The following is a 13,285-nucleotide window of genomic DNA, read 5'->3' as shown; positions in this document are numbered from 1 at the left end:
GTGTCCATGGATTGGAGTGGCCCGTGGGGTGGCTTTCGGGCTTGCTCACCCACGAGATCGATAGCATTTTTGCCCGTTTTGGGGATGGCTTCGTCGTTGTTTCAACTTATCTCCGAGCCTTAAGAGCGGGCAAGCATTGACAGGGAAAATTTTCTCTCCTTGCAAGGATTATTTATTAACTGTGCGAGATTCCTGTCTAGTCTAGTCTAGCTAGCTAGCTAGTTAATTAGTTGACGTGGTCAATTAAGCCTGGCCTCTTGCGTATTCTTTTCCTCCCCAAGTCTAGACTTTTAGACTGGCTGCAACCGTCGGTTCAGTCCGCCACTGCGAGGGGCCCTTGTCCTTCTCCTCACCCCCAATTCTTTGGACAGCAAGCTTTCAGCCTCTGTTGAGTCATTCGTCTTCGTTTTCTCCTGCTTCTCTCTCCAGACTCATCCTGGGGTTCCGTAAGCATGACGGTCGCTCAGGATCCTTCTCGTGAGGATGCTCGTATCGTGCAGCAGCAGCATGCCGACCAGGACAAAGAAGTCCTGGTAGATGCGGAGAAGATGTCACCATCCGACGTGGGCACTTCGTCCAGAGATGGCTCGGAGAAGCCCGACCCGACGAGGTCATCAACAGAACAACCATCTCCTGAAGCGACTGGAGATGGGTCCGAGGAGAAAGCGGGCGCTGGTGCGCCGTTGGATAGAGTGCCGTCGCAGGCGCAAAAGCTAGGGAAGAAGAAGATTGTCGTTGTCATGACTGCGCTTTGTGTATGTCCCTTGCTTTTCCATGCTTCTGATGACTCCGTCGCTAACCACATGGTGTTTCAATATAGCTTGTCTTGTTCCTAGCAGCTTTGGATATGGTAACGACCCTCTATCGCATCGTTGCATTTACATCTACTCACACTCGTCGTCTCTACAGACCATCGTCTCCACAGCCCTACCTACTATCGCGTCGCATTTCCACGCTTCGGAGAGCGGCTACTCATGGATCGCTTCATCATACATGCTGGCCAACGCCGCCACCGTCCCCTTATGGGGCAAGATCAGTGATGTCTGGGGTCGCAAACGCATCATTCTCATCGCCAACCTCCTCTTCCTCGTCGGCAGTCTGATTTGTGCGCTGGCGATCGACCTCCCCATGATTATCTCGGGCAGAGCTATTCAAGGTGCAGGCGGCGGAGGTATTACCGTGCTGACCAATATCTGCGTCTCCGATCTCTTCAGTGTCAGGTCCGTCAGGCCTCCCACCAGCCCTTCACAGACTCAACACTAACCCTCTTCCCCAGAGAACGCCCCATGTACTACGGCCTCTTCGGCTCTACATGGGCCATCGCCGGTGCCCTGGGCCCTATCGTCGGCGGTGCCTTCACCACAGACGTAACCTGGCGCTGGTGCTTCTACCTCAACCGTAAGTCTCCTCTCACCCTCTCCAGCCTTAACATCCCCCCAACTTACAATCTCTTAGTCCCCATCGGTGGCGTCTCCTTCGTCATTTTAGTCTTCTTCCTTAAGATCGAAACCGGAAAAGTCCCCTTCTGGGCGGGCATCCGCTCCATCGACTGGACCGGCAACATGCTCATGCTCGGCGGCACACTAATGTTCCTCTTCGGGCTCGAATTCGGCGGTGTCAACTACCCCTGGGACTCAGCAACAGTAATCTGCCTGATCATCTTCGGCGTCTTCACCTGGGGCCTCGCCTTCCTCAACGAATGGAAAATCGCTCGCTACCCCGTCATCCCAATCCGCCTGTTCAACAACAAACACAACGTCCTAATACTTCTAATCTGCTTCTGCCACAGCATGGTCTTCATGTCCGGCTCCTACTACCTGCCCCTATACTTCCAAACCGTTCTCCTCGCCAGCCCCATCATGTCCGGCGTCTACGTCCTTCCCACCGTCCTCAGCCTCTCCATTTTCTCCGCCGGCACCGGCTTCGTCATCAAGAAGACAGGCCGATACCGCGAACTCATCATTTTCGGCTTAGCCCTCATGGCCCTCGGATACGGCCTTCTCATCGACCTCAAATACTATGCCTCCTGGCCTCGCATCATCATCTACCAAATCATCGGCGGCATTGGCACTGGCCCGCTTTTCCAATCGCCCCTTGTCGCTCTCCAGGCGAACATCCACCCCTCCGACATGGCCGCCGGCACAGCTACCTTCGCCTTCTTGCGACAACTCTCCGCTGCCATTTCCATCGTCTTGGGAACAGTCATCTACCAGAACGTCTTCCGTGAGCAATTGCCCAAGGTCGCTGCCGCGATCGGCGAGCAGAAGGCTACGTCTCTCGCGGACTCGTTCTCGGGCTCGGCTAGCTCGCTTATCAAGTCTCTGGCAGCTGACCAGAAGACTGTCGTGTTGAAGGCGTACACGTTTGCGTTGAGTCGTATGTGGATCTTTTATTGTGCGATGGCTGGAGTTGGACTTATCATCAGTTTGTTTGTGAAGCCTGTGGTCCTGAGTAAATCGCATACGATTGCAAAGACGGGTCTCGCGGAGCAGGAGAAAGCTAGACAGGCGGTTTTGGAGGCTCAGAAGAGGGGGAGGGGTGAGGTGGGAGAAGCAAAGGAGGGGGTTTGATGCTCCCCCTCTTTTAGTTCTTCTTCTATGATGATATATACACTACACCGACTGGTAATCCTTGCGCGAAACCAGCCTAATAAATCCCCAACCTACAATCTAGGGGTCAAAAAAGGAAAAGAAAAGAAGGACGGAAGAAAGATCGAAAGAAGAAAAGAAAATCGGGAATCATTCAACTAACTAACGAACTAGATCTTTCACCTGCATTCAACATACATACTTGCATACTATCTACACAAGATGATGATGATGATGTATCTAAATACTTAAAATCTAATAATACTACCTGACAGACAGACTGGTTGAGATACTTACTTTACTAGTAGTAATTAGAAAATGGCACTCGTGCTTAGTAGCATCATACCATATGATACTATGATCTGCATACATAAATCAAATGTTTACCACAATGAAATTGACTATAATATCATATCATTCGATAGTTACTGTTTTATTATACTTATATGACGACAGTAACTTGTGTTGTGAACCAAAACCCCACCCTTGCATAACCATCATCCAACTCTATCTATCAGATAAACAAGGTAGAAAGTCAGTTGATGTCATGACTCGTGCGCGCGACAAAACTGAAATTTAGAGTTAACGTTTAGGTTCACGGCAACGGACTATCAATCAATTTAAATCCCTACTATCTACTCTTCTTATAATAGAAGCACCGGAACACGGGACGTGCGGTGAACCACAGTATTCAAACTAAGAAACCTACTATTGAATTAATTCTCCTAGTTGCACATCGCAGATCTTTGTTATGTACACCTTTTTTTTTTTTACTTTTATTCCAAAATAATAAGAACATAGTAATATATGAAAGAGAAAGCCACCCTTGACTAGAAGATTGAAACACTTAATATAATAATATTATGTGTCTTCTATCATCTTCAAAGTCCCCAGCGAAAAAAAGCAAAACAGCAAGAGAAAAAGGAAATAGGTAGGAAAAGGAAAGATTTATCGCACCATTCTCATTTGGTTTCGGACTTTGGAGAGAAATCGATGGATAGCTAGGTCAACTGCCAAAAACGACCATGGCAATAACAATAAAAGGAAGGGGTATAAAGTTAAATCGGAAACCCTTATCACAAAACAAGGAAGGACTTGGTACTGGTTCAGAACCGGAGGACAAAAAAAGGATCCAGGGGAAACAAAACGAGCCTCATTCGAACTTTCCCATCCCAATTAAGGAAACCAAAAGTAGCTTTCGCCAACGCCTTGAGATGCCATATATGAAACACGGGGGACTTGATCACCCCAGCAACAAAATACCACAATCATCAGTCTAGTAGTTGTAACAATATGGAGTGGATTACGTCTTTGGTTTCTTCACTACCCCTTCCGCATTGGGTCCACTATCAGGGCTTTTGCGCTTTTTGTCTTGCTCATCCTCGCGCCCAAACCCGGGGCCACTTTGTACCGCCGGCGTAGGGAACGTCAAGGGACTGGGCAACATGTTGCTGTCTGGTCCAGACCGCCCAAAGCCCCATTCCGGAAAGAAACTGGACGGTGACGGGAGAAGCGCATCCGAGACGAACCGACTAGGAAGAGCAGAGATTGGCGTATCTATATTGCTATTATTGTTGTATGCACTGTTGTTCTGTGGTGCTGCTCCCGGAGGCGGTGGCCGGGCAAAAGGATTTGGCGGCCCTTGAGCCCCTGCACTTAATATCGCACCCGCAGACGGCGAGGGCGGGGGCAATACCACGCTCGAGTGACCGGTGTCTGGATTCGCTTTGGCAGGCGTGAGCGTTTTGTTCCCCGCAGAATCACGTGACGATGAATCTGCCGTTGCGCTGCCCCGGTCCGAATTCTCACTCGGTATCTGTACCTTCAACTGCGGGCGCTTAGGCGGGAACTGGCCGCTGTTTGTACGCACAGGCGGCTTCAGGTCAACTACCGGCTGGGGACGCGGGGCTTCCGTGGCCGCTCGGGGAGGTGGAGGAGGGGGCTTTGCAGTTAGCCCAGCAGGCTTCCCTTCGTTTGGTCCGAGTGTTGCTCCTTCAGCCTTCGTTTGCGCATTCTCTCCCGCCTCCGTCGGAGGACCTACGCCAAAATGGCGCGCCAATACGGAGCCTCGGTCGTCAATGGGTGTGAAGATACTGCGAGACTTGGAAGAGAGAGATCGCTGGTGCGGCGGGGATGGGGTTCCTTCCGTCTTCATGGGACCTGGCATTGCGTCTGTCGGAGCGGTTCCTTCAGGAAGCGACACTGTTCGTGGCGGCGGTGGTTGCTGTTCTGTTGTAAACGTCGGAGGCATGGAATTTCGTCCTTGCTCTGGGAGAAACGCTTGCGCGACCTGCGGGATGGCGGCATGGGGCGGCTGGGTCATGGCCATTGGAGGCGGTTGCTGTGAAAGTGCATGAGGCGGGTGTGGCATGTGTGGAGGAGCCTGGTGGTGCGGCGGCATGGCTTGCGGTGCCATTGTATGTGGAGGCATAGACTGTGGGGGCATGGAGTGTGGCGGCATCGCTGGATGATGCTGTGGAGGCGGAGGGGGTTGGTGATGCGGCCCGGGGGGTCCGTAATGAGTGAACTGAGGTGGGCGGGGAGGTTGAGCCATGGCGTGAGCAGCGTTGGGGTTATATACCGAAGGATTAGGAATGTACGTGAAGCCATTTTGCGGCGGCGGCGGAGGCGGCGGAGGGGTCGCATGGTGATGCTGTTGAGGTCCCATATTGGAGCTCACCCGACGAAGATGATTCCGAGACGAAGGCCGAGAAACTCCCTGCGGTTGAGGGGTACCGTGACGCGGAGCAAATGCCATCCCATTCCCTATGGGCGGGGAAGCAGACGGCGCATGAGTGACGTGCTGGAAGCCGGGATGACCTGGCAGGTGGGCGGGAATCATGGGAGGATTTGGAGGCGTAGGATGCACATCTTCGGGGGCAGGCGTCGTCTCATCTTCGTCATCATCATCGTCGCGTTTGCCGTTAAAGTCTTCAGGGCCTTTGTGTTCATGTGGGGGACCAAACTAAAAGCATAGGAAAGCGGCAATGTCAGATCAACGACAGTCTTTCCAGACGAGCGGGTTAGGTGGACAACGCACGTATTGATATCGAGTGAGGGCCTCTCGCATATCACATGACGAGAATTCGTAGAGCTTCTTGTTGTGACCAAAGATAATAACAGCGACATCAACCGAACACAGGACCGCAAGCTCATGTGCCTTCTTGAACAGACCACCCTTCCGTTTCAGAAAGGTCCTAGTCGCGCACCAGAGCGTTAGCTTGACGAACTAGGGTTTAATGGGGAGAGGTGAAGAGATCCACCAGCTTTAGCACTTACACTGAGCGGTTGCGATCATCCTTGATCGCCTTGATCTCGATCTTTCTGCGACCCATGAGGGACAGCGGATGAACGAATCCCACAGAAAAGAGCGTCGATGAAACACGCAGGCGAACAGGTCAAGCAGAGCTTCTGGGGGAATGGTTCGTCCGGATGAGATGGCGGCGCGAGCTGAAACTCGAGGAAGCGCCGCCCGCAAGGATTTCCGGGACGCGATTAGAGGGTGTAAAAAAATAATAAAAAAGGATGGCAGGAACCTCCAAGACTGTGGGCAGAATTTATATTTAGTATTTCCCTAGAGTCCCCACATGGAGAGAAGTACTGTCTTTCTCCGCTACGGAGAGAAGGTAAGGCGATAATATGCAAAAACCAGGGAAGATAGTGAACGACCGGGGGGTGTGTGGGAGGGGGTTGGTGATGCGAGAGAGTTGTTGGGTGGGAAGAGCAACAGGAAGGAGGGGTGAGATTGGGAAGAGTGACGGTATTTTGGAGGAGGGGATGAACAGGACACCAGAAGGGCGCGCGCGGGCGTGATCCGAACGGCAGGAAGAAACGACAAAGGGGGTGGGCGGTAGAGAGAGAGATGGACAGGGCAGGGAAACAAAGGGAAGAGAGAGAAAGACGAGGCCTTAGGAAACCCACCTTGAGCAACGAGAGACGAGAGATAGGCGACGTGATGGAACAAAAAGTCAATTAATTTCTGGGATGGGGGGGGCGAAATGATGATGGAATGAATGGGGATGAGAAAGGGAAAGGATGATTGATGGCTGGAGCGGCGACACGCGGGTGATGCAGAAGATTATTCTAAAGATAGACCGACGGTGGGAAGAGCTGCCGCCCGTTCGAGGTTTGGCCCATCGTCCCGGCGGCTAACCAACTCGCCAACGGCGGCTGTTGACTACCGCCTCCCTATTAATAGATTGATTGTCCCGGCAGTTCCATCACCTTTAGCTACTATAGATACCACTTAAGTGAGGTAGTGTTGAGTAGATATAAAATGGAAGGGTAGCATGCTTTCCTTCAGTCTCACCTCTACATTTCATGCTTACTTTTTGTGAAGCCTCTGGGTCGGACTTTTTTCATTCTTTCTCTCTATCCTCTTCCACAATAATACTATTTCACGCTTACCCACCCCTCTTTTCCCTCTCATTTACATATTATTCCCCCTCTTTCCAACACTAACTAAAAAATCAAACTAATCAACATTCATTGAGGGGAAAACTGTGAATAACGCCATCCCACTAATCCAAATGAGGTTACATTGCAGTTGGCTGGCACCTCCCCAACCACAAACCATCCAAACAAAGCTGCGCCGTTGGTTGTCTTACCGCCTGCCGGCACAGTCACAATCAAGTCTGGCGTATCGCTATCACCGCCAGCCTCAGGTATCGACTGTCCCAAACCGGATAAGTCCCAGTTGGCGATACGCCTAATCCGCATCGGGCCACAGGGACTCCTGATCAGTCACTTGCCTCTTCCAGCCAGGTCCTCTGATTGGCCCTTGCACCGTGACCCGTCACAGGAGGATCACCTTCTGAGTGGAAATCGTAGGATCTGTTCTGGTTCTTATTCTGCGCCATGAGCGGTGCTAAGGTGGTGCAGGCAGGCTAGGTGCTTCCTACATGACACTAACACTACCCTAATCAACTTATCACACTCGACGCGACACGCTTGGGAGAGGCGGTATGTTTCCCAATAGGAAAGGAAATTATTGCTGCTGTACAACCATGTCACATCAAATGATCCGGACTGGGCACCAATATTTGTACAGTGAGTTAGTAAGTATATACTCCTTAGTACTACTACCCTGTGACGAAAAGCATAATGAATCTTCAGCAAGTGAAACACCGTTGGGCCCCGCAGGTCTCCCATGCCAAGGCAAGGATTAATAGACATGCTGAGTCTGGACTGAGTTTATTGTATGTAGTAAGTAGATGAGGGGATGTATGAAGGGTGTGTGTGTACTGTTAGAAAAGAGGGTGTGATAACACCATAAGTACAGGTAGTGTTGATCATCGTCTCCCGCCAGATAACCAACTAACTAACTAACCTACCGGGAGATAGTCAACCATGTTGGCCAACACAACGCCTTAGATATAACTTGGTGGGAACCACGTTCCTCAAGTTGTGACCTCATAAAGTAAGCAAAAGATCCAGAAAAGAAGGGAACCCGATCGGTTCAGACTTGGTTGGACTTTTCTTTCGTTTGCTCCAATCGACGGTCGTTTACCGACTGGATCGCGGATAGAGAACCATGGCACCAAATTGCTGTGTTTTGCGGGCGTATTAATCTTTCACCCCCTGAAACGGCAAGCCCAGTAGATCCTCATCATCGCCGTCCTTTTTCATCTCAATTTGCGACTTCAGTGTTTCTTTTTCCCCTCTCCTTTATTCCCCCCCTCCTGCAAATCTTTGTTTCGGTCACGCTTTGTCTTCTGTTAATTCCCCTTCCACCACGTTGTCATCCGGGATTAACAGTGGTATCTACGCTCGTTGGCCATCCTGATTGCATTTCCTACCCTGGATTCCCTCGCGGTTGCTGCTGCTGCACGCTAGACGTGCTGCCCCATCCTGGGCTGCAGGCGGTCCTCCCTCTAGGACACTTGGATGGTCCTTGCTGTCTGCGTCGTCCATCGGACCATTTTCTATTTTTCTAGTTTCTGACTTTGCAGTTATTTTATTTTTCCTTACTAGGGTTTAATCTATTGAGGTATCCGATTCACCATCCGACTTGGGTTTCAGTGTCAAGTCCGCCTCTGCTTCTCGATTGTTTCCTTTTTCCTTAATACGGGTCGGCCACCCTTGCGTCCTGAAGGTCCATTGCAAAAGTGTTGGAGCACATCTGTTGGATCTTCCCTTCCCACCCAAAGTCTCGCGCTCGCATTAATCTACTGATCTCATTGGATCTCGACTTCACTACGGCCAAACGCATCTACGTTACTCCGCCGTTGGGCATCGCCTTGGACTCATTTACAACTCCCCGTTCGATCGCGTACTCCCCGCAAAAATAAATCTGGCGTGCGCATGGTGCAAGATGCCTTTCTTCACTCGTGTCTTTCGAAGTAAAGACACCAATGCTGCAAAGAAAGCAGCCAAATCCCCAGAAGTAGAAGAGAAAGGGCCCGCAAAGCCCACATGGACCGACGCGTGGCAGCGATCCGAAGTCGCCCCGGAGGAGGTTCAGGAACTCTTGCGAGGGTGCACCCAAGAACTGAAGGCACGAGGTATGTGTTTCTATCTTTGAACCGATGTGATCCACCGCCCCTCTGGTGTACAAGTCAAGTCAAGCTTTGCGCATTCCTCAGTTTGCTGATCCTTGCCTCGTTCTCCTTTTGACAGCTCTTCAAACTCCCTTTTTACTTCTACCCTTCCGCCCCAGCACCGACGCCAGCGCTGCACGTACCTTCATCCGTAACTACTTCAATCAGTCCCTGGAAAGGGGTTCACCTCTGAACGGGGATGCATTGGCACAAGAACTCCGGCTGTCGGACCCTATGGTGAGCCAACACATTTTCTTTCTACCTCCTGACGCTGAGGGGTCATTTACTCATTGGGATTCTATGTCTGTGTTGTATAGGTCCTGTGTAGTGTGCTGAAATGGTGTTGGAGTCGACTCCCTGGAGGAGTCGTTACCTGGGAAGCATATGAGCTGTTCAAGGTTGGGGAGCAAGGTATGTTACAAGAGGCGTCTGGTCAGGAATGTGTGCTAATGATCCCCAGATTCCCAATTCGCCCCCGACGCATTTACAACTTTCATTCCCATCAGTGTCGACTCAGACGCTCGGTCAAAGATCGTTTTCGACTTTTTCGACCTCCTCGCTGCCGTCGCAGCACATGGTAAATCTAATGGTCTTGGTGGACGGAAGCTCTCCCGGTATGCCGGATGGTGGGCGTTCGATCATGCGGATACGGGCAACGGCTTCGAGGCAGCTTATAAGAACTGGGCACGGTATGTCACAGATATGATTCAACCGATCATCTATCCTTATAGTGATTCTGATAGCTGACGTCCTGCAGGGCCGCTGATGCGACAAGCCATTTGTTCTTCGCCTATCTGCGATCCTTGTCTCCTGAGTTGCGCGGGGTGAACGCTATTACAACGCTCCCTATCTCACTTCAGACTCTTGTCCAGGCGACGGAATATCCGCCAGAGACGCCCACCCTACTTCAGGTCTCCACCACCAGAGTGGTGATGATTGTCGACACCGTCTCACCAACTCCATTCGCTCTGCTGCGGCGCGCAAAGAATTTCGAATACAGAGACAGCGACCGCCATCTCCAGGAGTTCGCCAGCTTCGAGGAGCCCACCAAAGCACTAACCGACGAGTGTCTACGTGTGCTAAAATGTATCTCTTCCATTAACCAGTCGAGTGCACCAGAGCCAGGATCGGCGACTCGGGAAGCCTCCTGGTCGCGATTTGAGGACTTTGGGTTTGGCGGTGCCCTTGAGTCTGACCTGGATGATGATTCAAGCGCAGCTCGTCTAGCCAGGAACGAATTCGGAGGAGGCTTGAGATCCGCTCCACAGTCCGGCGCAGGTGACTTCGGTCGGCCCACAACTCCATCATGGGCAGACTTCATGTCGTCCGGCTTCGGTGACGAGAACGGCCTGAAGGGCCCGATTGCTCCTTTGCTTCTTCCCCCTGACAAGGTTCTTCCCCCTATCGCAACCGTCAGGGGTCAAAGCTCGCAGTCACACAAGCGCAGTTTGAATGACGAGCCGTCTATGGAACCGGGAGAGCTCGCAAGCATCACCACCCTCGACCTCGATGACTCTTTCTGGTGGGTATGGATCAGTAGTTTGGCTGGGGAGGAGCCCGTGTCCCGAAAGGCCGTTTTTGGCCGGTGTGCATTGCTCGAGACCGTAATTAAAGACACCAAGTGGTTGGTCCTGGAAGAGCAGGTCAAGGGTGCAGCACCAGAGCCAGAACCGGGTGCATACATCGTTGAAAAGAAGCGCTTCTTTGGGTTCTCGACTCGTAAACGCGGTGTTGGACGTCGCAAGTCCTCCGCTAAGAAAGTTAGTGCCGTGGAAGACTCGTACAAGCGGCCGGACAACCAAGCTCCCCAGAGCAAGACCAGTATTGCCCCTGACCAGCATGCCCGCATCCAAGCGGCAGCGGCAGCTCTTCAGAAACGGCATCGCGAGGAACAAGAAGCTGCCAATGGCTCTAAGAACGTCTCTGAGGATGTCAAATACAACACCAAGACGAACTCTGTCATGACGCTACAGCCGTCGATCGTGAACGAAGCGTCTCAGGCTATGAAATGGGCGACCAACTACGATAAAAACACTTACAGAACTGCCTATTTGAGTAACAGCCGTGCAGGAACAGGTGCTCTAGCAGAAGATGCCATGGTGCCGATCGAACAGCCCAGCACCCCAACCTCCCCGACGGCGAGCACCTCTGCTCGACAGGCACCACCACCTTTGCCGAAGGATACACCCTCAAGTTCCCCGAAACCCGCAGTTCCCAGAAAAGAGCTTGCTGCTCAAGAGGAGAATACGGCAAGCAGGGCTGACAGCCCGAGCCTTGCGATGGACTTGCCGACCACTGATACGCCTCCGAAGCAGTCCATGGATTCGGAGGAGTCTGGTCGGAAGATCAAGAAGAAGCCTGGCAACGCCGGTTTCAAGAGTATGTTCGGAACGGTCAAAAAGAAGAACGAGCCTGAACCGAAGCCACCAATGAAACCCACTGGGTCCGCTGTTGCCGCCGCTCGCGCTGCCCTCGAGGACAAAGCAAGAGCCGCCCAAGAGCAGACCATTCGCCCTTCGACGAATGGCAAGCCGACACTGAAGAAGAAGCCTGTGCCCATTACAGTCCCAGTTGAGGCTCCTAAGCCCGCCGAGAGTCCCAAGCCCGCCGAGCCTGCTGTGCAAGAGAAAGCCCCCAAGCCCACTGAGCCCACGGTTTCTTTGGACGCCCTCAAACCCCCTGTTTCCCAAAGCGATGAGCCTCAGATCCGCCGTCAAGCTGAATACGACGCTCTTTCACGCATTGATACCAGGGAACGAGCAGCGGCCGATCAAGAATTCTCCAGGTTTGACCAGGGCCCCCTGGTTGAGCAGCCTGCTTTTGTCCCTAACGACTCTCCTGTTTCCGAACGATTCCCTGAGAAGCCTGCATCGTTTCACTCTGCGACCGATCGGGTCTCCGTTGAGCCACAGGATGAGCCCAGTCCTCCCCCTCAGCCAATAAACACATCCTTTGACCGCTGGGCCCAGATCCGCCAGAACGCCGCGGCGAGAGCAGCTCAGGTAGAGTCGCATGCTGATGATAGCGACGATGACAACACCAGTGAAGAAGAGAGTAAGTGAACTTGGCTTTTGCTTTAAAGCTATAAAAAACATAGCTCTAACATGTGAACTTTTTAGGCTTCGAATCCCGTGCTGCCCGTATCAAGGCCAGAGTCGCTGAATTGACTGGCAACATGCAAGCTGCAAGCAAGCCTTGAAGCTAATAGCCCCAGTTCCGTCTGCTAATTACCTTACTTTCGCTACTGTCGTTTCTGGACATTTCAGTATACTGTCGCTATCACCCATATACCACTGTATTTGACCCCCCAATGCATTTATACGCCATTTAATGTATTTTCACCTACCCCTTCGCGTCCAGGTCCATCCCGCCTGCCATCTTGCTGACTGAGCCTGGACCCATGGCAACAAGGTCTGAAGATATTGCAAGCCGCGCATGACAGACATACGCCGTGATGCCGTTCTACGCACGATTGTCTACTTTTTATTCCCATTTCCGTTCCTCTTGCGCCTGCTGCCTGTCTGTCTCCGTTAAGCGGGGATGTTGGTAGTGGTAGCAAGTTGTCTTCTTAACCAAGTTTGTTTATTACTTTTATTTTTTGCTTTCTTCTTGTTGTTATATTCCCCTCCTTGTTGTGCCTGCTTTAAGTTTAATCTATGCAATTATCGTTGAGTTCGTTGGACTGTTGTTGTGTCTTCTGCAATATATCCAATATACCTCACCCGTCTCTCGCTATGCTATGTATTCAGCCTAGTCGTTGTGAATTGTGATAGCGAACCTGATTGTAGAGATCTGGTTCTTATTGAATTAGTATATATCCCTAGAGTAGCAGATAGAGGCCGCCTGCAAGTCGGACCTATGTCATAGGAGAGTGGGTTAACAATTAACAAAGGTGGTAATAGAAACCGAGATAGGAAGAAAAACAGATAACAGAAACTATATCCATTGAAAATAAATTATCTATTACATGTGCATATATCATCCAAACCATTATCTTATTTTAGCCTCATATCACAGCTCCATACATGCGCACCGACATGCGCATGTATGCACTGTAACAGGGGGTCTCATCATACAGAAACAAAACAAAACAACCATGCATGTCAGTTCACGCCAATCAAACAATGCAGTAAACGTATGGAACCTAGCATGTCATAC

The 13,285-nt window shown here is 51.4% G+C and overlaps 6 protein-coding genes across 6 annotated transcripts; 3 read left to right on the top strand and 3 right to left on the bottom strand.

Annotated features, from left to right (window-relative positions):
- Nucleotides 1-452: 452 nt before the first annotated feature.
- On the top strand, nt 453-2,570 carry An02g12220 (uncharacterized protein; the record flags this gene model as incomplete). Its single annotated transcript, XM_059746672.1, has 4 exons — nt 453-755; nt 910-1,220; nt 1,277-1,398; nt 1,456-2,570. The coding sequence occupies 4 exons, from the start codon at nt 453-455 to the stop codon at nt 2,568-2,570; spliced, it is 1,851 nt and encodes a 616-aa protein (XP_059600103.1).
- A 1,321-nt stretch (nt 2,571-3,891) lies between these two features.
- An02g12210 (uncharacterized protein) lies at nt 3,892-5,923 on the bottom strand (the record flags this gene model as incomplete). The annotated part of the gene is made up of 3 exons (XM_001400312.3): nt 3,892-5,553; nt 5,629-5,785; nt 5,868-5,923. The coding sequence occupies 3 exons, from the start codon at nt 5,921-5,923 to the stop codon at nt 3,892-3,894; spliced, it is 1,875 nt and encodes a 624-aa protein (XP_001400349.1).
- A 102-nt stretch (nt 5,924-6,025) lies between these two features.
- On the top strand, nt 6,026-6,514 carry An02g12200 (hypothetical protein; the record flags this gene model as incomplete). The annotated part of the gene is made up of 4 exons (XM_059746671.1): nt 6,026-6,090; nt 6,167-6,214; nt 6,294-6,348; nt 6,449-6,514. The coding sequence occupies 4 exons, from the start codon at nt 6,026-6,028 to the stop codon at nt 6,512-6,514; spliced, it is 234 nt and encodes a 77-aa protein (XP_059600102.1).
- A 152-nt stretch (nt 6,515-6,666) lies between these two features.
- An02g12190 (uncharacterized protein) lies at nt 6,667-7,307 on the bottom strand (the record flags this gene model as incomplete). Its single annotated transcript, XM_059746670.1, has 2 exons — nt 6,667-6,765; nt 7,146-7,307. The coding sequence occupies 2 exons, from the start codon at nt 7,305-7,307 to the stop codon at nt 6,667-6,669; spliced, it is 261 nt and encodes an 86-aa protein (XP_059600101.1).
- Nucleotides 7,308-8,153: 846 nt separating this feature from the next.
- Nucleotides 8,154-8,823, bottom strand: An02g12180 (hypothetical protein; the record flags this gene model as incomplete). The annotated part of the gene is made up of 4 exons (XM_059746669.1): nt 8,154-8,253; nt 8,356-8,488; nt 8,591-8,723; nt 8,809-8,823. The coding sequence occupies 4 exons, from the start codon at nt 8,821-8,823 to the stop codon at nt 8,154-8,156; spliced, it is 381 nt and encodes a 126-aa protein (XP_059600100.1).
- Nucleotides 8,824-8,901: 78 nt separating this feature from the next.
- Nucleotides 8,902-12,326, top strand: An02g12170 (uncharacterized protein; the record flags this gene model as incomplete). Its single annotated transcript, XM_001400308.3, has 6 exons — nt 8,902-9,091; nt 9,207-9,364; nt 9,445-9,538; nt 9,588-9,816; nt 9,885-12,181; nt 12,247-12,326. 6 exons carry the CDS (start codon nt 8,902-8,904, stop codon nt 12,324-12,326), a joined length of 3,048 nt encoding a protein of 1,015 aa, XP_001400345.1.
- Between the last annotated feature and the right edge of the window lie 959 nt (nt 12,327-13,285).

This window comes from Aspergillus niger (assembly GCF_000002855.4).
Source record: "Aspergillus niger supercontig An02".
Classification (NCBI taxonomy): Eukaryota; Fungi; Ascomycota; class Eurotiomycetes; order Eurotiales; family Aspergillaceae; genus Aspergillus; species Aspergillus niger.
The sequence above is the reverse complement of the archived record's forward strand: the minus strand, read 5'-3'. Positions and strand labels throughout refer to the sequence as shown.